Source organism: Bombus affinis, chromosome 6 (genome assembly GCF_024516045.1).
Source record: "Bombus affinis isolate iyBomAffi1 chromosome 6, iyBomAffi1.2, whole genome shotgun sequence".
Lineage (NCBI taxonomy): Eukaryota > Metazoa > Arthropoda > Insecta > Hymenoptera > Apidae > Bombus > Bombus affinis.
The window spans coordinates 5,407,474-5,434,099 of record NC_066349.1 but is presented as its reverse complement, the minus strand read 5'-3'; the positions used below and the strand labels follow the sequence as shown (position 1 = coordinate 5,434,099).

Below are 26,626 nucleotides of genomic sequence, written 5' to 3'. Positions count from 1 at the left end.
ATAAATAATTTAATTATACTTTATCTCTCTAACTAGAAGCAAAGTACGTTTTAATGTATCTACCTATTTGCATTTACAAATGACATGTAGAAATTTAACAATCGATGGTCGACCATAAATCGTGTCCACTTGTATAAGAAGTGTTCTAAAGTACTATAGGCATGCTAATGTAGCGGCTACCTTCATCATTTCATCGATAATCATAACCTTTCATATGAAACACAAAAAGGAGATTGATCGAAACGATTTCGAAATTTCAATGTTTAAGATCATTTTTTATGGAAATAGGCAGGCAACTACTTTTAATGGTCTGCAATTTGTGTATACCCATCGGCCCCTACAATTTCACCCGTGTCCTATTCAAATAGATCGCTCGGATGCCGGTCTCCCCTTCTGAAATAGAGATGCTTCTAACGATTATCGATATTGCGTAATGTAATAAGTCAAATAATACATAATTCGCGATAAATCGCTCTTTCGTCATTCTACTAATATTTTTCTTGAATATTAATTTTAGAACACATCTGCGCAAACATTTTTTGTAGCCACTGTACATGTTTATGTGCATATAGCTAAACTGCTATGATAAACGTTGTAAGTTTGCATATACTGTTCGATTACGTCAAAGAAAATATCTCTTTGAGGAACTGTTTTCTCACAGATTGCAATTTCTCCTCTTTTCGTATAAATACACGCCAACCTGCTAATAAAGAGTTTGCATTATCCCATGAAAAAGTCAAACTCGATGAACACGCGTCGAACACGAAAGTTACTGTTCTGGTTTGTCCATGCGAGTCTCCCCAATCGGAATCTTTGTATCGGCGACGATCAGTCAAATTGTGATCCCCTCGGCTCTAGCCGGGGTCGTATTAGATAATCAGCAAAGAACAGCGGCGCAAACGGGGGAGGAAGGAAGGGAGAGCCGTCAGAGGGACTTGAAAGGACCCGACATTCATCATCCATGGGCGAAGAGAAGGGATTTTCCCCTCTTGAATCGGCTGGTCGATGCTGGACCTGTACGCAACTTCCCTTTCGAAAATTTCCTCTTTATTCAACCTTCTCTACCAAATCACTCTCTTTCTTCGTCTCTTCTTCACCACCCTTGTGTACACGTTAGGGGAAACACAATGTCAACGAGCACATTAATGTTACACTACACTCGTCGCCATCGTTCCATCTCTCTCTCTCTCTCTCTCTCTCTCTCTCTCTCTCTCTCTCTCTCTCTCTCTCTCCCCCTCACTCTTTCGAATAACGCTCGATCGACGTCCTGGCGAATATCTGGCCAACGTGCTCTTGGAAATCGTAGCAAGAACAATTGTGCACTTCGCTGAGAGATCGGCTGCAGGATAGTTTGGCATTGTTCCACCGGCTAGTTTACGGGCCATTTGAGGCGAACAATCAATGGAAACTTGTTTCGTTTTCTTTTTGGTGCTTCCGTGCAAGAGCACAGTTCTGTGACCGAGGACACGTGGAACGTGTCTCTCGGCTTATGGGTTTAATATCCAGATACGTGCTGAATAGTTAACAAAATTCCATAGATTTATCCGTGGTCACTAGTTTTAAGATTCGACTTGTATAAGTTCCACATCCTTTTACGACAATTTGTCATTCTAACGCTGCGTTTATGCAAAATTATAACGATTCAAATCGTTGAAACTCGTTTTCTCGAAGATCGTGACTCTTTTACGCATGTTACTATTGTTGCCGTAAATAAACAATATTCCTACTCGCATGAATCTACGTAACCAACCACTGTAATCATAAATTTGTTTATCCTGAAGCAACCAAAAGAATACAAGATAACGACGCTCAGACGCTAAAAAATGCAAATACATTTACACTCGTCTATAAAATACTGCATTTTGGTCTCGCTTCCTGACCTGGACAACGGTTACCTAACTTAAAATACACGAAGTAACATACGGCGCACGGGGAACGAGTCGAATGTTGAAAAAAACGGGGCACGCAACCCTTTTTGGAGGGGGATCGTGTTTGCGCTTGCATTGTGACGTTGCACGTTGTCGGCTAGCTCTGTTGAAGGGAAAAGGACCGAACGGGATCACCTTTTCCGGTGGGAGCTTCCCGTGCTCGAAATTGCTAGGCTGCTACTCAAATTGGCCCGGCGCTGAACAATCGGGCTTATTACCAGGCATTTGTCAGCGCCGCGGCCGTGCTTTGCACTCTACGGGTTTCGTGTTACCTCTTTCTGCACTGTTCTATTCTTTTCTTTTTTTCTTCTTTTCTATGTATGTATGTATGTATGTATAGGGTAATACTGCAGGGACATCCTAGGGAGGCGGCACCTTCCCTTCCTGCGAAAGAGGTCTCGTGTTTAGGGGTTGTTCCGCGTTTAATTTAAGGGCTAGATACATTGTAGCTGATTTAGAATGGTTCTCGCGAGGAACCACCTGTCGAACTCTTTTAGAACAGGAAAAGGAAACGGTTGTAGGGTTAATATGAGGAGGGGAAGATGTAATGAAATTAGGGGAAGAATGGGTATTTGTAATAGTTGTTTGAGAAGCGAATGTGTCATCTTAACAAATATTCTTAATTATTTATTGTGATTATATAACGTTAGCCAAAAAATTTGAAATCAATAATGAAACTGCTGTTAATTTTTATTATCTAAAAATTATTACTACAGATAATAATTCTGTTATCTGTACTATCTATATTAATTCATTAATGATTGGTATAATTGGAAAAGGTTTAAAAACAAAGAAGTTCCACAACTGGCAGATAATATCTATCTTAATTATTGATTAACGTATTTGAGAATAGCAAGACAGATCTCGTACAAATTCCTGAAAGACAATTACCCGCAGAATACTGGAGCAACCGTTCGATCCGTAGAAGGCCTTTAAGCTCCATCAATTTTCGTATTACCATCACTGCTGTCAAAGTGTGCCGAAGGAAATACCAAAAGACAATTTCCTGCAGCACGAGCCGATAGCCTTAAACAGAGACAACTACGGAAGACACTATTAACCATTGTTCCTTTGGGTAGTCAGCTGTGAAACCTTTTCAGACATCCACGAAGATATCGACGATAAATAAGGTCGATTTTGCACGACAACTACGGATTGAACGAGCGTTTTAAGAACGCTTCAACGCCACTTTTGCTCATCTAATCTCGTATTCTCCGTCTCTCTCGCAATTTTCCATAGAAATCGTTCGGAGATTCAATAACCGACGAGAAAGAGTCGAATTTGTTCGGATATAGTAGCGTGTTCCAACAGAATATAGAAAGTGCATATTCAATTAGATAAATGTCGTTTAAAAAATTGTTAAGTAACCCAGTGTATAATATCAGTTCTACTATGTTTCTTATATTATTTTCGATTCGATCGTTAGAAAATTTCTTATGTTTCTGGAAAACATGAAAGTATCGTTATAAACTAATTAATCTATACAGACAATAGTTTGCAAATTTAGAAAATGTTGTAGAATTTCAGTGTGATTGAAAATTGTATTGTAAATATATTGCCAATTATTAAAATAATAGATCTGTAACAATTCATGATGCAGAAATCAATTATAAGGCACTATGTTACAAAATTGTGGAATTATCGAAGCGATTCTGAGAAGAAAAAGGTTTGTCGAAAGTGGCGTCTGATTGCGTGGCGAGACCTGAGCTTGTTAGAGGGACACACGGGACAGAGAAACATCTTTTTACAATCGAAGAAAATGTCACGTTCGAGAGAACACCAAAAGAACGGGACGGTCCGTCTTATCAGGTTGGAGGTCCTTGCGATCGTTCTTCCTCAAGTTTCGAAGAGGTCTCGATAGTCTAGCCGGATTATCCAGAGGCATGTGACCAAAGGTCGAAATCACCGGAGCAAGAAAATGTCGAAGAAAGTGCTGCGTGAAATCGCTGGACTTCCCACCACTTTCAATAAACCATCACTTGTATGTAATCATTATTTCTCCCTGATAAAAGAAGGTTTAAAGTATCATATTTAAATTTTTTAATTACTACATTTTTCAATTGTTATGTTTTTCAAGTAATTACAATCTTCATATGTTCATAGTTTATTAAATATTTCTTTGTTAATTTTAAAAAAGAAGATATAAGATAACGAAACTGTAAACAAGTAATTTTTCCTTAAAATTCGACGTTTAAGAAATCTAGAAATTCGCCAAAACGTCACGACTTTCCTCTGATTTCCTCCGCCGTTTCTCTTTCTTCTCTTTATTCATTTTTCCCCGAGCCAGCCGACTCTCTCTGTCGCGCTCGCTTTTCAACTCTTCTCTGCAGTATAAATGGATTAAAATAACTAAAGCGGACAGGCTGGCCGATAATTAGAAGGCTTTTTTATTAGTGGAAAACCATGTCCCCGGTAAAAGCGTTTCCAGACAGATATACCCCCAGCTTTCGTCCAACAAATTATCCAACTTTTGAGGACACCGCTGGATTAAACATTTTCGCGAAGCGTTCCGGTGGAACTGTGTTTACGATGTCCGCCCGTTTCGATCTTCTCCAGGATTTATTTTGTAATCGCTGATGCATTTCCCTGGGACCGTTTTAAATTTCCTCTCTGATATAAAAAGTACGTACTGGGTAGTTTAAAAAACCGATTTGAAAGATTAATCATGCGTAGAAATGATTAGAAATACTATTATATATATATCTATATCATATGTCTCCTATTATATAAATGTGCATACATAAATTATCTTTTTTCTGAATTACATACGTTTCTCTTATAGCTACGGAAATTTTGTATTATATCGTAAATTTTCTATATTGGTTTATTACAGATTTTTAATAATTTGATTTATTAAGATCGAAGATCAATAACAATGAAGAAAGCACATTAACGTTCTATTATTGGATTTCTTTATTGGATTCTGTTCTCTGTGAATAAATATTCACATTTTTAAATATGAAGCCTATATCTTTTCTTTTTCCTTCCAATGAATACAATTTAAATATTGCAATTAATATTAAATATCAATTAAACTCTTCGATTATAAAATAATATTTTATTATATCTGAAAAGATCATGCATTTAGGGATTAATATTCACTTCACTGTTATTCCGATCAGTTCCATTCAGCTTCTTTTTTCTCCATTGTAGATAGTTAACCGAACGCACACCAGCGTTACCAACCTACGTTGGCTTCGACCACTCGCCAGTTATTGGATCCTTATTTCACCACAGACTTTACCCTCTCGACGACGAAATATGCTCGTATCAGCACGCATGGTCTCTTATTGACTAGCCCGTCCTCTTTCTTCTCTTTCTTTCCTGCCCACGAAAAAGGCTACTTTTCGATCGTAATACGTTTAGGATAGTGGCACCAAGAGAGACGCATTCTCTCTCGACAGACAAAATGAGAAAAACCGCTTGTACGCCTTATTCAAGCGGTACCTATACCAGAGTAAGCACTTTTCCCTCACGAAGTTCGCGATGACGAAATGAAAAGCGTTTTTCTTTCGATCTACGACCATGGTATCGGCCCTCTAAAGTGCCAATAAAAGGGAATCGTTTGCCCCGATAATAATAATGATCGTGTACTGTAACGTGCAATCGTTGAGAATGGGCAATAACCGGAGAAAACGGTCGACGACGTTCGACGACGTTCGTCTTTACGCGTGTGGAGTGTATTTCATTTTGACCTTTCGAGACATCAAACGCGTTTTACAAGAGCGTAGGTAACGGTTTTGGTGGTGTTTTCGGGAATGATGTTTCGCGTTATATTTTATTATGCGAGATATGAAATTATTATCTGTGAGTATTTTGATTAAAAGGTGGTTCGAAATAGATATCTCACAAACGTTTTCAGTCTCAAATATGCTAATTTACTGACGAATATACATAATAATATACAGTAAATATGAATTAGCAGGTATCCCATGTTTTTAGTATTCTGAACAATAACTAATCTGCATTTTGTAAATAGATATGTCGTTGTATGTATTTATGAAAAAAGTGAAGTTCTATAAAAATATTTCTATAACTCGAATCAGGAAAGTATAAGAAGAATTATATTTATAAGATATACGAATATACCTCTAGCTTAGTGAAACTAAAAAATAGACCATTTTTTATACCATTTGTATATAAGAAAATCTCCCATCATCTTGTCTCTTTTTTTTAAACACCTAGTCTGCTATAGGTCAATCTTATTTAATATCAAAATGTCATATACAATCACACCACGTTTAAACAACATCTTTCATGGACATAGCGATAGAGAGTAGCCACCGGAATTTCCTCGAGCAATAGATCTTCGAGACCTCCTGCATAACGAGCGGGAACGATGGTTCTTACGCGGTTAATCGGCGTGTTCAGCGGGACTAATCGGACTTTCGGTTCGTAGGGACATCTGTTATGGTCGGACCGGATGCTACTTCTACGCAAGCATCACGCAAACGTGTTTGTCATGTCGTTGACTTTCGGGCGTCGTCGCGGTGCTCTAAGGAATTAGAGGGACATTTATTCAAACGCGCACGGTTAAAAGTGTTCTCCCCTTCTAGGCATTCTTCGTCCCTGTCAGCTTTGTACGATGCCACCGGTGACGAGTTACACCGTGTCGTGTCGTTTCTCCGCTCCGTGAACGAGATGTCCATTGCGAGGCACCGATGCGTGCTGAATTCGTAGTCCCTCTCGCCATCAAGAGGAGAGAAACGCGACACAGTGCTTCCGGTGACCGACTTTGCGTAAACGAAACGCTATCTTCTTTTCCTTCTTCGCAATTTACTCTTATTTTTCTTCGGTTCCGTGTTTTTCTTAGACGAAGAATTCTTAAACGAATTAAATGGTTATTTGAAATTTACAAGAGATGGAAATTTGTTGTTTTAATAAGAGAACTTGGAATCCTTATGCTGAACCTAAAATTTAAATAAAAATGGTTTATTGGAAATAAGACTAGGAAGAGGAAGTCGTGCAAATTTTTTCTTGTAACTCTAGTTACTCTAAAACAATCCTTTTATCTTTGTTTTCTCTCGTGTTTTTCTTAATTGAGCGGTTACCTGAAATTATTGAGCAATTAATTCTAGACGGTGTCGACGATTTATTCATAGCTGATAATTTATTAAAAGAGATCGGTATTGAACTTTAATCGATGACTAACTCTTTTGGATAGTTATAACGTGTCGATTAATTTTACAGCTCGACGTGATGTCTCTCTCGATATTTTCGAATTTCGAGGAATTCTGAAGCAAAGAAATAGAAAGTTACAAATTCGAGAAGATAGATTAAACCTACATACGTTAAATGAAACGAGAAGTTACAAAAGAATCTCCCTTCGATATGACAACCGTAATTTTCAAACTTTTGTGCCAGGATATTCTGTTTAGACTACAAATACGGCTACTAACGATCTATTCTACTGTCGTCGTTATAATTAGCCGTATTAACTTGTAAATTATAGTCCTTATTTGGTATTCAAAATTCATGTTTCCCCAAACACGTCGTAATTTATAATTAATGTCGAGGCTGAAAGAGAGGCTCTGTCAACACAAAGGGCCCTTTAACGATAGATGCGTGTGTTTCGGGCATATTGAATTTTTTCTCATCTGGAAAGGGCAGTTACGTGTCATAGAGTGAAGCTAGATCATCGGCGAAACGCATTAGAGGTGCATGTTCCTTCTTTTTCCTTTGGTTCCATTAATCATACCAAGCTCCAGCTGAGCATCGAGATCGATGCCGTGTGACAAGTTTTCAACCAATTAGACACACTTCGAAATTCCTACTTCGACAGTCATCCTATCCACCCCATCCTCTTTGCATTTAAAATGCTCTCCGACTAGTTTTGACGAATCTTGATAGGCTCGAGAAGGTATCATCGAACGAATACCTTGATAATAATATCTTTTAAGCTCTTAAGTTGTGGAACGTAACGAACTTGGCGGCTTCTTCAGTTCCAGGAATTCGTAAGAAACATATCAATGACCAATGATTCACGTATGAGTCTTTTAGGAACGAAACTGATGAATTTTCTTTTTTTCTTTTTCATTTTATAATTTCATTATACAAATACACGATTAATGTATAAAAAATAACGATTAAGAAACAAACGATATGACATAAATGATGTTAATTCTGACGTATATTTAAGAAAGAGTGTTTGTATCATCATTTTTCCTTCCTTTTCAAATTGTGAGCGGTAATGTATATATTTATATGTATAAACATTAGTTTTACTTCCAGAGATGCCTTCCACGTCCCACAAATAATTTTATATCCTCAATTTCTTCGCTGTATCTTTAATTCACCGACCCAAATATCACAAATCTCAATCAAATACCCGAAAGTACACATTCCTTCCAAACATTTTTCATCCCTCTTCCTTTCCTCCCATTACATCTCACGCATTTCCTTCCCTTTTTTTTCCTCGCTCCATTTACACAACAACCCTCGATTCGTATGTTCTCGCTCGATAAAGGGACTAAGTCCACCTTCGGTCAAATGTCCGGCAGATCTGCGGTTTCAAATTTAGACTTTGTTCTTAATACGGGTATTACGATGATTACTATCGCACAATGTACAGGATCCTTTATCTGTTTATATGTTTCTTTAATTACTTTTTACTTCTAGTTTTGTACTTCCCAAGTATTCAAAGTCGTTGACTTTTCCTAAAAATATAACAAAAATCATATTCCATTTTTCTACAGACATCTGCACATTTCATTAATTTTCTGTAATATTTCTAACAAACAAATCGATCATTTAGCACATTTTAGTGACTACATAGTACGGTATTTAATTTAACGTATTAATTCATAATAGTATTAGCAGGATCTGTAGTTTCATTCGTTTCTCAATTGCTTTTTCTATTGCGAAACTGAACTCTCTTGACAATATACTATATATATTCTTCACATATTTTTGAAATTTGCAGATAGAAATGAGCAAAATCTATGTTATAAATCCAGGTTGTAAAGAGCTAAGATGGTTGAATTCATGGCTGTAAAGGCTTGAGGTATAGGAAGGAGGAAGTAGAAAATAAAGGGAAAGGGGTGAAAAACGCGATAATAGGGAGTCGAATGATAGACACAGCGCGGGCGGATGGAATACGAAATTTACGAGGCGCAAGCCCCGAGTTGCCGGAAACCGGATCGGATTACCACCCTTCTGGAGCGCATCGGCCGATGCCAGGCATTCGTTCGGTATTCGCAGTGGGTGTTTGCGTGATTCCACGGACCAAAACAGAGACGTGGGGCCTGTACCTATGCTATGCCGTACGCGTGACGAAGATTTCACCGGTGCTACGCATACTCAGACGATTGCACGCGCGCGAATACTAGAGAGGGGTCCTTAAATCCCTCCTCTTCCGACACTCACCCCTATCAAACCACGCAAAACACCGAGCATTAACGCACACGTACGTCAGCCACAGTGATATCCGAATGTGCTAAGGGAATAGGGCGGATTCCGATAAAGATTCCCCGATCTCCACAGAGACAACATTCGGCAAGAGAGTTTAAATGGTTTCGAACAGGTGTGGCATTTTTGGTACTAATAGGTTTCGTGTGAGTTTTTATAGATTATTTAGCGACTAATAAGTTTGATAATAAAATTAACTTTCGCGATAATAAAACGAATTTTCACAAGCAAATTTTACGAATTAACTCTGTTTACATCTGATAAGCGCGAAATGCATCGTTACAGATCCTTTGGATTATATGCACGAACTTGCAATTTTTTAATAAACATTTTGAGTTCACCAGGTACGTGCCTATTATATTATATAACAATTTCATCGAGATAAATGTCTGGCTTCTGAAGACTTAAACGCTAGCCATATGTTCCAAACTTAAGGAATATTCAGAAAGTTTTTTTTTATTATTATTATTTTATTTGTACTTTACAATTTGTCCAGATGGACATTCGGTAAATTTTCAGAGAGTTGTAAATCTATTTGAAATCCGAATGGTATTTATATTACAAACTGTAAAAAATTTACCGTGTAAACGTAGTTAGTTTAGCGCGTTAATAATACCACAATTTTTTAAATAATATCTTCAACATAATAATTGATATTCAAAATATTGATATTGACATATTAATAACTGATGTCTCTTAATTTATAAAAATTGACGAGTAAGGCGCTACTTAATTTTCATTTAATTCGATACTGTAAGTCTTATCAGAGTCCATAAACGAGTAGTGCCATGAAAATATTATAGGAAAATGATCGTTTAGGGTAAAGAAAACTTCCAGCGTGTAGCAAAATATAGCGAACAACAAACGCAATACCACGACAGGGTATTGAAGGAACGGGGTTCGTGGGGGATTAGCAATTTCTCCAAGTGCGGCTGTATTACATCCCTGGGGTATGATATTGCCCCCTGATACCAATCGATACTGCCATCGATCACTAGCACCCCGTACTCAAAGTAGAACTCTTTCCTTGGATTTCCCACTCTGCAAAAAGGCTCTTTGATTTCTACAATCCGATTGTTAACTCTTGAATAAAGCTCTTCACTATGATTATTAATGATTTATCGTTCAGTAAAATATAATACATTTAATACAAAACATAAAAATATTATAGAATTAAAAGAATGATAAAAAAAAGAGATGTATTATATGTATATTTTGTATAACGTGATTATTTTTCCCCCATTGATTAAAAATGATTCATTTATGATATTTTTATACATAATTTCTTATGTTTTATTATCCCGATAAACGTAGTTTATTATTTAACGTTACGATACAACGAGTGAATTAATTCAAATCGTGATTGTTATTTCAATATATTTTATACCTATATTTCCGTTCTTTGTTTCTTTCATTTCGAAAACGCTGTTGACAGAATAATGCGTTCTGTATTACTGAACAGTACAAATTATTTCAAAACAATTTCATAGGATATTTTGGAAAATTTCGCATATGGTATATTTTGTACAATATCACTAACTTGTTTATTACAACACCACTGATCGATAAATATGAAGATCACAAGATAAGAATATAATTAACAATTTTAACATTCGATAAACGTTACGGACCACCCTATATAAGTAAGTAGTTAGTTGAATTGTCCAAATATCGTACCCATAGCGGTACTGCGTAGTCCAACTCTATTTTAAACTGGCTATAAGAAAGCGGTATATTAGAAGCGCGAAGGTCTAAAGGAAACAAAATATCACGTCACGTACGAGTTGTACATCCTGCGAACCTGAAGCATGATCTCTGACCCGACATCCAGATGGACCACGAGGGAACACGACACTTAACGCAAACAATTCCAGCTGTGACTGAGGAAAGTGTGAAGATGTCCAGCCTAGTTCAGAAAATATTCTTTGCCGCGACGCACGAGAATAGAAGTGATATTCCTTGCTCTTAAGACAAAACGTGTATTTTCTTCAAATAGTATAGCTTCATTATTTTTAGGATAGATACTTGGAAAGAACTATTTGAAAATTTTCTGGGGACTTGCTATATTATCTAATCACAAACTTAACGTGCATTAGAAGCAATTAGTGTTCTAAAAGGGTTAACTTCGAGGAATCCTATGTTATCGTTAGTGGTTCTAGTGTTATTTAAAAGGACAGGTACCTGGCTAATGACCATAACAACAAATGTACTTTCTAGCTTTCTGAATAGATTATCCTACGTAAACAAAGAACGTATTTAAGAACCTTGTCTCATGATTAGAAAGTAATTGAGATTCAGAAAATACGATTTTCTTCAAATACAACCAAACATGATTTTAAAAATTCATCACCGCATGATGAAATCGATTTATACAATCTCATCTGATTAAACCCAAGATCCCATGACTTTGAAAATGAAGCTTTGTACAAATCTTCACTATTACAAAATGAAATATAATAAATCCTACCAACCGAACATTCTTCCGGTACGTGTCCTGCAGCTTTCTTTAGCCCGCACAATTCGTTATCTAGTAGAAGTGACGAAACTTTTCAAGCTTTAAAAAGCTGCACACTGCATAGGTTTTCTCTTATTCTACACCAGAACGTGCCGAGTGTTACCAGATTTCATCTGGTCGGATTCAGGTCGCGGTATCGTCGATCCATCTGTTCCTAGATCTGTCTACGATTGTTCTTCGTCACGTAGCGGCCTTCTTTTTCCCGGTCACCGGTGAACTGCACGTGGTACACAGACTGCCACCATTTCTTCCTGACGAGTACAGATTTCCTTCCAAGAGAAGATTCCATTTCGCAATATATCGTGTACATAGTGACTCTTACTAATTTTTAGATACTTTATATTTGTTTATAATAGTGTTATAAAATGTTGTTGAGCGTAAAGTGTTATAAATTAAATAACGATGTTATCATAAAAGAAATGATGCATTGATTATTTAATAAAATTCTAATATTCTAGAAAAATACAATACTTTTCAATCGTTCTTAGATTTACTACGAGTTTTTCGAACAATCCAATATCAAAGAACAATTAATTCAATTCGATAATAGTGGTTTCAATATTAATAAAAGTCATCGTATTTCAACGTGTTAATGCAAATGCAGAATTTTTGTATTTTTTTCATTTTTCAATTACTTTCTTTACTATGGAGCTGGATGTGTTGCTGTTTATCGGTGACTAGTGACATGTGGCGCACACGCCGGTCTCTTTAACCTAAAGATCGGCATCGTTTCTTCCTTACGGGTCCAGACTACCCAAGATTTCATTTCGCAATATTCCCTATGTATATACTTGGTGTCTGTTGTACACATTACGTTTGCCACCCAAAGCGAACGGTTCCTGGCAATCGTGGCAGGTATTGTCCTCGTTCTAAATTTGCATTTAAAGCCTAAACAGTCCTGACGGGGCGCCTGAATACAGGACAATAGAGGTTTGGCCCTCCTGGACGCCAGACGCCGCGCCGTGTCTCCTGCTGGGTCAGTATTTTTTCTACCTATCAGAAGGGATATCTTTTAGCGTCCGAACTGAAAAAGGGGCTCTTCCTTTTCGGAAAGGATGTTTGAAGTACGCCTCGACGGCAATCCTAATTTCTCCGTAGACACAATTAGTCCCTTTTAGCCTCCGAGTGTCACACCGTTGGTTTTGGACAGTGTTCCTCAATCTTTTTTCAAGACTTTGAGATCAAATAATACGTAACTTCCCTGTATGTTACATCTTTTCTTTTTCATTTGTTCAAAATCAGTGTTACATCATTAACACACTCGCGATCCACAAGATATACGTTATCTCGTTTGTCATTATTATAATTGAGTATGTCATTCGAAAATAACATTATTCTGATCGTGTGCGTATTATTTTAAATTAAAATTATTCTAAACGTATCATTCTCAATTCATATGAACATTGTATGACGTCAAGTCGATTGTAAAGCGATGAGCCAAATTATAAATAAAAGTTGTAATATTAAGAATCATTGTGCAAGTTGGGAACCCAAATCCAAAAGAAATACCTTTGTCAGCAACTACTTCCTTCTTTTCATTTTCCATCTATCTTTTTCTATCTGTTTACCAGGTCTGCGGAAAATTGGAAAAACAAACAACGAAGAATGAGGACGACTACTAGATGAGTGTATAGGAGATAGTGGATGGGAAATTGAGTCGTTAGGAGACCGATAGGCCGAGCCCAGTCTCGGACCTCGTAATTTTAGGTACCTCAAGGGGCTATTCGGAAGCGAGCAGCGGTTGATTGGTCTGTGACGAGACCACCCTGTTAGTTGTTGGAAAATAGCGTTAGCTTTCATTCCACCTTAACGAAGAGAGCCGCGATAGTTCGCTGGAAAGCTTCGACGCCGGGCGAAACGATTACGCCAACAGAAATCTGATTATCGCCTTCATTCGCTCGTGTAAAGCGAACACACTAGTCAAAGTGAATCGCGTGTCGTTTATCTTCGAATAACGGAGCATTTCCATAGCAGTGTCTGCTTTTTAAATTATGCAACTCGATTGACGCTATATTTGCCTGTGTTAGACAGATATATGTGTATATTTGCGTATAAATAATAATAATAATAATAATAATAATATGATGATGATGATGATGATGATGTGATAACATAACGCATTGTAATACAATACGATACGTCACTATTCTATTCGATTGCTCATTGACGACTGACGAAATTCTTACTATTCTATTTTCTACTTTTTACTAACTGCTATGTCCCGATTATATTAAAAGCCACATTTACGTTCGATTGTAAGATTTTGTGTTGGATAGATGATATAAGAATGTTCGATGAATTAATTTTGTAGAATAGGGTGGAAACGAAATGTAGGAGCAGAATTTTGTTATGCTACTCAGGATTTCTAATAGCGAAACAAAATTGCATTGCCGTGCGACGATCGTATTTAAGCTGTTCAAATCTGAATTTGTTGGGCTGACGCAAAAATTATTTTTATTTCAGGAATTTTTCTCGATTTCAGTAATTTATTTTCATATTGTCCGGAAATATAAATAAAACATTCTGCATTTAAGCGCGACTTTAAATGAATAAATAATTAAATAATAATAAATTATACATTTCCATAAGCTTTTTCCCCATTAATCTTCAAAAACAACAATACAAACAACGACTACTTAAGCTCATCGAACAAAAATCTACAATTTTTCCAAAATTATTCAAATAGCTACTTCTACTAATATAGTCTAATCAGGATAATTATAACTATAGGAGTTAAATATAAACAAAGTGAGGGTTAAGTATACCAGAAAAGTGGTTTGGACATTCGTAATGGGGCTATTTTGACTCAGTTAGCAGAAAATTGCTTCGATAAACACTGAGTAAGGACACGTCTTTGGACTCTCCAGGTGATTCTCGTTCGGATAAACGCGGGACGGCTGCACAAACAGCTTCAGTACTCGATTTAACATGGCGAAACGTTCATGTGAAATGGTCGATTGAAAGCAGGTAAAATTCTCTATAAAGCAGGCCAGATTTAAAGAAGCTCGCCCGTTTAGCCTACAATGGCTTGTTGCGGAAGTGCTAGTTCGATTGTATTCCTTGCTCGATGTCCTCGAAAATGGACTTTATTCGCTTTTCAACCATAACGTAGAATAATATTGCGAGAAAGGCCCTGCTTTCTCAGTCACGTGGATCTAACCTCTTGGAATTCTTTGCATCTAACTACGTTTCTTCATTCAATATGTTCTTTTTTTCGAGAAGAAAAAATTAAATCTGTTGTCTTGAAAGATATTCTTTTATATTTTTATTATGATAAGAAACCTGTAGTATTTGTAGTTTATTTATTTTATTCTTTTTTTTTTTTGGGGCGTATGTCAGGAAAATGAATTACAATTGGCTTGTCAGATTATTGCTAATAAAGTTGTACTCCTTCTGCTGTCTTTTTTTATTGAATAATTTTTTTGAACGAATATTCTTGATTCTCTTAAAGGGAAATATAAAAGGAGGGAATAACAAAAAGCAAATAATAACAAATAACGAATAACAAATTTACCTTGATTGATATTTTCGGGTTCTTTTAAAATGTTTTGTAGTTTTGTGGGAAACGCAGCAAATATATTTGGTTTAATGGTATTGGATTTATATTGAATTTCAAAAAACTGACAGTCCCGTGAACGATTACAAATTGTTTCGAAGAAGGAAATCAGCTTGGAAGCGGGATAGTACATCAAATAATTGCTCTTGTCAATTAAAAAGACATTAGGTCGTGAATTCTGACGTCCCCGAGAAACTTAAAAAGAAATCGAAGCAGGGATACGGCAAGAGCTACGTTAAAACCGTAAAATCATTTCAACATTAAAGCGACCGGCTCAACCACATGTCGTGGGAGATGAAACTCGTTTGCGCGAACCTTGGAAAATCATTGGTCGGTGTTTAAACGACTCATAAATAAACAAGGTAATCAGATGATCGTGTGAGGTTCTTAGAAAGAGAAATCCGGTACTGATGTTATATAAAATATAGCTTGAGATTATGTGATTTTCGAAGTTATTTCTATTATTGTCGCTTTCCATATATCAAAGGGCTGAAATTAGAGTTTTACACTCAAAATGTATGTGCTTTTGTCTTCTTATTTTCATGTCATTCATTTGTTTTTTTAGTACACGTTTTACTTCTTATTGTTTTATTGTATTTATATATTTCTATAAATATTATTGTCTATTATATGTATATTAGTTAGATATTATTACTTTGATACTAACTGGTTGACGTTCAAATTTTGGACTGCTTTAAATATAGGTAATATATGATTTTCAATGTTGCAATGTAAAAAAATAGAAATTCTCTTTCTAATTAATTAAGTTATAGTATTTATACAAACTTTTAATATTAACTTTTCGATTGTCGTATCTATACAGATTGTTGAAAGTTAAAGATTTAATGCCGAAGATATAATACATATGTTGTATAGATTATCTCACAGATTTTTAAATTCGACGTTCGAGGTCTTTAGAGAAACCGCGGTATTTGAAAAATGTATCATTTCCGCTCTAATATCCGCAATATTTACGCCCGATCTATAATATATTACGAAAGTAAAGATCCAGATTTGGCCACCATTCGAGTGTAAAATGCTAAATGAAGCGAAGAAAACTTTTGATAATATTCTTCGTTCAACGTTAATGGCTCATACTAAATTTCTTTAACATTTCAACCGATAATTTCCATATTTCCATACTTTTTTAAATCCCAATACCAAATTTTTGTCAAGTAACAAATTAAAAAAAAAAAAAATACATCAATACGGAGAAAATGTACAGAATCAGGGAAAAGATTTAAAGAAAATAAAAAAAAGGTGGAAGCCTGTGAACGTATAGAATCCTTCAAATTTACTTACACGACGTCTCGTCCGTGTCTGTATTAGTGGAGCGCATCAGTGTGCATCGTATGTTAAAATCGTGTGTACGTACCTGAAACAAAAGAGAAACCATTCGTTAATTAAAAAGATGAAACATAGAAATTAAAATACAATACGAGTAATATAATTACCCTTATTCAATTTTTCTCTAACTTCGTCATAAAACATTCTCAAAACGTTCCTCGAAACTACTGCTTATTTTTCGCTAGAGTTCATTAGTGTCCATTATTATTAAAATATTATTGAAATTCTAGTTAACTAAAAAATTATTTATGCGAATGAAAAATTGCGATATCAGTTGCTACATTTCGTGAAATTTTCTAGAACAACTTTTGTTTGATTTAACATAACGAATATTCCCAGAAATGTGAATAATTAACAATAAATAAAGTTTGATCAAACTTGGCAATTAATGGTTGAATCTTGTTAAATTTAATTCTAATAAAAAAAGAACTAAATTTTATCAGCTCGTAAAGATTCCAAATGAACATACAATTTTCTTTACCATTTTTCTTAACCTCATTCACGAATAGACTTTGTCAATAATGAAAGATATTTAGAAATGCTTTCTTTACATCTTAAATCAGACATCTCAGACTTCTTTCCTTGGCTGAGTATTTTAGATCAGGACTAAGATCACCGAAAGCTTCAAGACCACCTATATAGCTTTACCAATTTTCTTCGTCATCAACATGTCTCCAGTAAAAATGTTAAATCTCCACTACCCACGCAAAAAATGGTTGTTAAGCTTAAGTGTATTTAAGAGGCAATACGTGTTTGGGAGTGAAACTTTAAACTTTCCTCTCCCGAATCGATGACTGGACCTACCCCTGCGCTGTCACCATCAATCTTTAGGGTTGGTGAATACTATGACGTAGGGTGACAGAGGTTCAAGTCGCCGCTCTCTTACCCCCATGACGCTGAAACTTGTGATTATTTATAGTATCTCCTAGTGATAAACAAAATTTTTGTTCTTTGACGTGGATATTAATTATTAGACTACGGATCTTTATGCATCTATGAAAAATGTATAGACGCAAAAACACACAGAATGCATATAATATACATAAACATAAAAAAGCCATTATACATTATAACTTTTAATACGTAAAACGAATTTTTAAATTTGCATAAAAATTCATAATCTACTAATTGCCTGCATTTATTTATAAATTCTATTGTATCATGTAAAGGTGGAGTTAACCAGTTTGGCTCCTGAGAGAGACTCATAATACGTGCACATAAAGAAGAAGCTCGCAAATTAAAGAAGAGAGTCGTAAAAAAAAGTAAGTAAGAAAAGGAACTAATTTACAAAATGACAATATGACTGTGTGCCTTAATAGCAATCGTAATAATATGTAGTAAGACAAACTAAATCTGTATGGTGTCCGGTGGAAAGAGTTTGTGACTCATGCGAGCGAATTCTACACACCTCAGATTAAAACGCAACCCCTGGCGATGTTAATTCGTGTCTGGTTCTCCCCCATCCTACATTCAGGATGTGAACCCTCTTGCGCGTGTTGCCGTGTTGCACTTTGCGAATAACCACAATGGCGCGACAAAAAAATTCAGACGAACGCGCGTTCTCCCGCGGGTTTGCCGCGTGAAAAAGAGGGTGGCTTTTTCATTTTGCGGTAAGAGGTTCCTTCTCTACCGCGACGGAATGAAAACGGTGCAAGCCGCGCGTTAAATATTCGAGGAAGGTACTAGCGGCGCTTTAAGAAAATATGGATCGAAAAATGAATCTTTCAAGCGAATTTAAATGTCTCTAGAAGTATTATAATACTTGTAATAACATGTATATCGTGTATAATATGTATTTTGTATAACGATTTTGGAAGTGAATAGTATTAGTCGTCGAAATGTTTGGTTCCTCAATTGGTTTGTTATTTGCATTTTGAAATATGTATCTATCTCTTAACTGACTTTCTGGGAGATTTAATCGATCACAAAAGTATGAATTTGCATAAAAATTCCAATTATAATACAACATTCCTAATATACTGAAATCTTCAACAGATGAATTTCCTTAGTTATATAGAAATATAAAATTACATAAACGTTGTCAGTCAAAGCACGAGAAACCAAGCAACCCCTATCCCGATTTTTCCCTAACAAAATCACTTCACCTGAACACAGAACCTCCACTTAACGTGTAAGAGAAAACACTCGACGTGCAAAAAGTCAGAGTGCGATTATTCCGAGGCATCTCTTGTGTTAACTGGAGTCTCGAGGTCAGAGGCGGAATGAAGAGCGTGCACGCTTCAACTACGCTAGCCCCCGTGGCTCCTTTGTCTTTCGGCCGGTTTTCGGCCTCGGCTTGAACATTTCGTTGCGCGCGGGTTGCCGGGCGTAAGCGATCCTCAAGTTCGAACGACGACGAGCGCACACAATGCACCTGCTCTCGCGCAACGAGCTTCGAAAGCATCTCGAGGGCCGATGTAGCAGGTGACCGCGAGCACGTACATAACTTATCCCCCTTAAAGTGGTTCCCGTGGCAGTGTTAGCTCTGGGAATAAAGGATACCGCCCGCGGTTCTACCGGGCCAGCACAACGTAAATCAAAATTACTTCCTCGGTTAATTGGCTTTCCGGCGAACGTCCACGGTTTTCGTCTCGTTCAACGATTTGCTTCCTCTTCGATTTCGGTTGAAAGATGCTGAGAAGTTGATGAGAGATATGGTAATTTTTATTCTAATTTTTACGGGTTTGAATATTGGTTTATTTATCAGGAAGCTTAGAATGGTTGAATTATGCTGTTTAAATAAAATTCAAATTTACGCGCGAAATATTCCATTTACATTAACATTCAAAACATCCAGTAAACAACACTTGTTTTTGAAATATAAAAATTTCTAAGAAATTGTAATCTAAATTCTAATCTTTCCTATCATCTTAGTCACTCGATTCTCGTCCTATCTTTAAATCTTTCTATCAATCTTTCTCACATTCCATAAACAAGTCACATAATGAAAAATGTAAAAAAAGAAATGAAAATGACAAATGTTTTTTGAAATAATTTTATCTTTCGATAAAGAATCATTTCCATAACAGTAATAACAGTGATGCAGAGAATCATATACCCAGGGGGTTTGTATTTCCCAAGTGAATCACGAGCCACATTATTCAGGAACAAGGTTGCGATTGTTCGTTAAAAAGTATTTAGAGAAATTTCGCCGTATTATTTTCTCATGGTCGTGGATCGGATACGTCTTCAAGAGAAGGGTCGACCCTCCCACGAATGACTCGACCCTCCGGCGAAGGTCATTACTAGCAGGTAGAATGACGGGTAACTCGACGAATTATCATGATCGTGGCTCGCCTCGAGATCGCTAATCGATTCGCGTAACAGTCTAATCCGAACCGCAATGACTCATGCCACGGACCGATAATTACAGGCCGAAAAGGGATCGTTAGTTCACGGGAAATTGCGAGGATAGAAGAGCTGCCATTCCACAGAAATTGCCCTTGGGTTTCGCATCAGTTTTGCCACTCTCTTTTAAAACACATGCCTTTTCGGTGACGTACTACGTTTTTCGTGTAATTGCAGATATTAAGTTTGCGATTAAATATAATACTGTAGGATCTTATACCACAATTAGTTTATTTACAATAAATGGATTAAACAGATGTTGATTAAACAGAAAAGGATTAGTTGTTTAACGTGAACTACTCACAATAACGTATTATAATTAAGACAACTAGATAGTTAATTTGCAACTCTCGTCACCACAGATCCAACACTCTTTCGACAACGCAATTCGCACTCCCAAACTTCCCGATTTACACTCTCTGATTTCTCGACTAACACTGCTTTTAATTCGTTTATGTACCTTAGCAATTCCTTGTCTTTTGTCTTAGCTTCATCTCTTTTGTCTTAGCCTCATCTCTTTTGTTTTAGCCCCACCACGCAAATGTTCCGCAACCGCTTGTTTATAATTCGCCCGATACCCCCTCAGGTTCCTCCTCCACGATACTACAATACTAAATAAAGGTAATATTATAACTGTTAAATTACGTAAAGTATTTATTCTGTGTGACCGTATACATAATATTGAATCATTAAATTGTTTCATTAAAAACTAAATAATGATATATGATAAAATTAAATTCTTATAAGTGACACTTCTTCTTCATGTCACTAAAATTTTTTAGCTTCAATTATGATACTGTGTATTTATAGAGAAGTTGATATAGGCTGAAACTTATCTCGCTAGAAGCTTCGAATTATTTTCAATATTACAGTACAGTGAGGCCTCTAGCGAGAGAATCACCCTGTATAATCATAACATTTCATTCCTTTGCATCGCTAATAGCCCATGCAAGCGTTTGATGTGACTATGAACAACAAAAAAGAGGGAAGAGAAAACTAAAAGTAAAGCAAATGAGGTGGTTCTTAGCACGACACCTGTTGAATACGCGTGCACGCGTATATAATCTACCTGTTCCTGGAGGATCGACAATTACTTCATCGTCGCGTGGAGCATCGTGTGCATCGAGCGTCGAACAGAATGACCGGCTTGTCTTTCAGTGGTGATAGCGATCTGACAAACCATCGGACGATGTTGCGGACAAGAACGCGCGTTCGAAGCGACGTCGTATATATCAAACGATCGATATTTAACGCGTGAGAATGCCGATGAAACGAAAGCTATAGTCCCGTTTATCCTCGTTCCGGCAGCTATCAAGGTCAGGCGTGATCCTGCCACGTCATATATCATCGTTACCAAGCCGGAATACCAGTTAAGGGTTAAAAGCTGCCTTTATCAATCCTGAACCGAGCCCCCGGCTCTTTCTCATACGTCTATCGTCTCCTCCGGTCGGACGTGCATTTCCATTAATCCTCCCCGATGCTATAAACAGAGTTTTAAACCTACGAGGATCACTGTCTTCGCCAGATATTTTGACAGTGAAGAAACGATGCTCGTGTTAAGGGATATTGGGCGAGAGTGCTTTGGCTTGAGGTTAAATGGCAAGGTTGTTAGAGTAGGTGTGATGAAATGATGTTTGGTGTGTTTGGAATGATGTTTGCCAGTGATTAGAATTGACATATTTAACATAAATTATAAGTATACTATAGAATATTTAATTGAGATTATATTGGATTAAGTAATAAATTCGTCCATCTTTCACTACCGCATGGACTACAAAAGATGTTATACAAATTATTTCGAGCATGTAAGAAATATATCTAAACTTTTTGATAGAAGATATTTATAGAGGAACTTTACGCAGGATTTATAAAGGAACGAAATAATTTAATTCGTTGATTGGATAGATTTTATCATTTTTCTTCGATAAAATGTAGATAATCTTATGACCAACCTAATAAAATGTTACTGAATCTTTTCTCTCAAGTTTGGTGCTATTGTATTTCTTCGACAAATTAACGTCGGGAGTACTACTAATAAAATATCGTAAAAGGTCTGTGATAGCACAATACAGTAACAAAGTAGCAATTCCTCTGACAAAAAGAAGTACCGGGTTAGCGAAAGTATCGCAGTTCTATTTACCTTCTTTCTTACCCCAACCCCAGTATCGAGCCGCTTCCTGGGGGCGCATGAAGTATACATAATCCCCTCCAACGATAAGAAACAGGACGCAGTTCAATATTTGAGTAGCTTGTGTTTAAATCCCCTGTCGGAGTCGGAATCGGAAACGACCCCCGCATAGTGACGAAAGCAAATTATAGGTAAGCTCTCGATACAAATCCTAGCTTGACCTCGCAATTGCATTGACGCTGGCTGACCGATGATGACGACGGTTCAACGTCTGCCTAATGGACGTACTAATCGACGTTAATTCGACGACAAGCCGTACGAAGGCACGTAACCGTTTAAACGAGGCTTATTGACAAGCTACGTACTTACGCACGCGAACAATCCTTCTGTTTGTTAACTGACAATAAGATTAAATACGTTCCTTGATTTCTCGTATTGACAAACCATCCAGTTTTTTATTGATTTTCTAACTATTCGTTGATTGGCTACTTCACGGCAATTGTTTATAGAACGTTTATGAAATGCTTTCAATTTTAAATCGAAATTTTGAGGTATCGGCTTGTAACGCGTGGTTGTAACATATGTACTACATTCGTCCTGTTCCTATATTCATTGTATGAATAGAGAAAACAAGATGAATACACGTTACGACATAAATGATCAATGTTTGGCGAAATTGTTGGTAGTCTCGTTGAGATTTGATGGTGATTATTCTTTCGTTTTTCTCTAATAAAGTAAAATTCTTCCTCCTCAATTCGTATCCACCACGTCTCACGATCGTTGCTTTAACCGATTCTGGCACTCGTGTTATTTAACTTTCTATCGTAATTCCATTTATCGTAATCGGTTGATCGTTTGTTTGATAATTTGATTTTTCGCATCTTAGCTGTATAAAACCAAAGGCAATATTTTTGAACCAGAGTGTACACCTTTTTAACCTAACGAGGCACCACCGATATAGTCGCATACCATGCAACCGTGCGAAGAACAAAGAATGTCCCTTATATACGCGATCCCGAAAATATCTTCACGTATTTAGGTCACGTCAGTTATGGTCGGTAATCGCGTTGCGTGCATACGTTTCAACAATGAAACCGACGATCTCCGGGAAAAAGAGAGGAATCCGTTTAGTCACGGTATCCGAGTGTCCTTTTCGATGAAAAAGAGCGGCCAGCCGTGTTAGAAAGGACGTCGTTTTATCCGTAGCCAGGTTTATAGGCAGTTTGATGGATATAAAAGTACCACTTTCATCCTCCATGGGTCTCTTTACCGGCGCGACACACGACCGATCCACTCTCTCTCGTCAGAGTCTCCGTAATCGGTTTTGCGAAGCATCGCGTGGCATCTGCTTGCGAGATTAACGCACGCGATCGGACCACTCTGCTTCCTGAAAAATTTATGAGCAAACCTAGGCGACAAAAAGAGAGGATCGAACGACCGCTGTCCCTTCTAATACGTAACTACGGTGTATCACTTGCGAAAATCTCGTTGCGCAAGTTTCTGATCGATACATCGCTATAGGGATGTCGTTTATTGAACAACCAAGGAAGTGATTTCAATATTTTAATTTTCTGTATAAATTGTACTACTTTCGATCAGCAGTGTAAATTGATAATTATAGTATATGTATATAATTTTGGTATATAGTTCTGACCAATGTCGTGAATTAAAAATTATGTTATTATTCAGCAATGTTTTCCTACCAATTGTAAAGGTAGAAACTACACCAAATGTAAAACATCCGACAGATTTACACCGAGCTCTTTCCAAAACACCACGACTAATTGCTTTATCCCATTTCAAACTCTCGTCAAGCTTATTCCCTTCGAAGAAACGCGTACGCGGTGCTAATTACCGCGACGATGGCTGTAAGAAAAATAGTCGGGAAGCTGCTCGGCTCTTTTCGTCGCGCGGTACAACTGTCTCGACTCCAATGCGATGGAGCGTTAAAACGGTGGAAGAATAGAAGAAAAAGAAGGCGAAAAGGAAAGGAAGGAGGTCGATACGTTGAAAAAAGAGGGTGAGGCCATCCTCTTGGTTCTCAACGGCAATCGTTACGTACGATTTTCCACGCGAGTCCCGAAATAAAAGGAGCAACCTTTCGTCGCAACCCTTTCACCCATGGTTTGATATTCCGCTCTTTCGGATGTTCGAGAGAGCTGAAAAAAAGCTCTATAGTTCTTTCATCCAGTTCTCCGTCGACGGGACGAAAACGAAAATTGTCGAACGCCCCATTTGCAGCGGTGTTTCCGTAAATAGCTAATGGCTCGAGAACGCTGTTGAACGCTCGGTGTCGTGTTTCTTCCGAGCCAAGCCCTAAACTAACAGATCTAACTTCTCTCTCTCCCTTGCGAACGTGCTTTTCCTATAATTTGTCTTTCCCCTCTTGCTCTTGAGTTTCCGATGCGATTCTTTTGTACACGTGACTGTTATTCGAAACACGACACTCGGGGCAGTCTAAATTGTTACGTCATGTCCAAAGTTCCTTGGTGGTCTTTCGATGTATCAGGATTCAGGTTCTGGTTTGGGAGGGTTGCAATGAATTATTGGGAGCTTGTGCTGTTACTGGTTAATTGATAGTTCTCTTAGTGTATTGTAACGTGACATTTTGCATAAAAAAGGCGAAGAAGTTTAAATATCTTTTGTAAAACCTGGCATAGATCGAATTCATTTTTGGAGGTTGCAATTCGTATCCTCTTTAAACTGTTCATGGGATTGGAATTATATATATATTGCATAATTGATAGCTTTGTGTATTACACAATTTATGTAAATGCGAGTTAAGTGGTTGATGAAAACAAGAGAGGGAAAAGATATTGAATATTAGAAAAAGAAAAGATACGAGTGCTTGGGATAGTTTTTCTGAAATTTATTTCAGACTATAGACTTCTAAACTTCAAACCAGAAAGATAAATTTAAGTTATCGATATGATGTATCTCTTAGAGGAGATTTTCTTATCGGAAGTTATAAGAGTTGTTTTTACGAAGCATTCTCATTATATAATATTTATTAATGATCAATAACTTCTTGTCAACTAAACACAATATTTTCGGAGCCCAAGATGTATATAATATATATAGGTTGGAACGATTTCGTTATCGTTGACAGGAGACATAAATCCCAAAATTCTCAGGCGTCAGCAGGGGAAGAGAGGGGGAAAATATAGCGCACACATCGTAGATTGTTTGTTTTAAAGTCGTAAAGTCTAGCAAAGCCGCGTCGAAATCTAGAATCGTAAAAATACGCTATCTGGAGGTTCAAACAGTAGAAAAAGCTATAACATTCTCGGCCATAAAATTCAAGTACTACTTCCCGTGTTCAACAATCAAAACTGTCAGAAAATTCTGTGGACGAACTTCAATGGGATGAGATACAGCAAATTAGTCAATTTTGTGGGTTGAACCATAAATTGACACCTAGTTTGCAGCACGATGATGGTAGTTTCGATTTCAATTCATCTAACCTATCATTGCTTTTACTTGCCAATCTTTGATCTAAGATCAATTTTGTTAAGATTGGTTGTGCGTGTCGTATTATTTCACAGACAGGTAATGATAAAATACGTCTCTATCATCGTGATACATCGTAACTAGTAAAACGTTACAAGAACCTCAAAACAAGCAGAGATAGCAATTAAATAAACACTCTCGCACGATTCAAACATTTTCATTCAAAACTAAACCGATGCTAATCATATAAATCCGAGACTAAAGCGGTAAAAGCATGTTCACGAAAGCAGCACTTTAAATTCTCCGAGCTGGATCGTTGACTGGAACATCCTCGAGGACAAAGTGGTTCTTCTGGCTCGTTAAAAAAGGAGAACGGCCCGCAGAAAGGTGAGAATGGCCATGTACACAGGTCGCTAGCTATCGATTGGTTGCATCGTGCCTGACCAGAACACGATGTCCCAATTTTCGTGGTACAAAAGAGAGTATACACGTGTGGACAGGCAGAGCACAGCATAGCCAACAGCTTTTCGTGTTCTTCGATCGACCTCGAGCAGACATCGAGCAAAATATAGATAAAAAGAGAGAACAGACGCGAAATATCACAGAAGGTGTCTTTCCTTCTCCTCCTTTCCACTGTAGAAAAATAATACGTACCCGTTTTCGGAGATCACGATGGTCGATCTCTTTGATCTGTCAGAGGCACCTGGCACCACGGAAACTCTGTCATTCGTAATAATAACTCGACCTTCCATGAGAAGTCTCTTTGGGGGTTCTAGCTTATCTCCGGTTGCATCTTATTGCGAGATTTCGTACATTGTCTCGTCTTCTCTTTTCTTTCTTTTTTTTTAACGTTCGTGCTGCTTCCTGTTCAAGTTATACGTAGCCCCTCCAATTTTATCCGCTTTCTTTTCGGTGAACATCTGCCTGACTTACTTCTTAAGTTCAAA

The 26,626-nt window shown here is 37.1% G+C and overlaps 1 protein-coding gene across 9 annotated transcripts in view; it reads right to left on the bottom strand.

Moving 5' to 3' along the window:
- Positions 1 to 26,626, bottom strand: part of LOC126917584 (teneurin-m) — a 652,557-nt gene that overhangs the window by 75,928 nt on the left and 550,003 nt on the right. For 2 of the 9 annotated variants that reach the window (XM_050724611.1, XM_050724612.1), the window contains one exon: positions 16,709 to 16,781. The exons of the other annotated variants lie outside the window; for them this stretch is intronic. In XM_050724611.1, the coding sequence (XP_050580568.1) occupies positions 16,709 to 16,781 (73 nt within the window). The remainder of the gene's footprint in view (positions 1 to 16,708; positions 16,782 to 26,626) is intronic. 9 annotated transcript variants of the gene reach the window in all.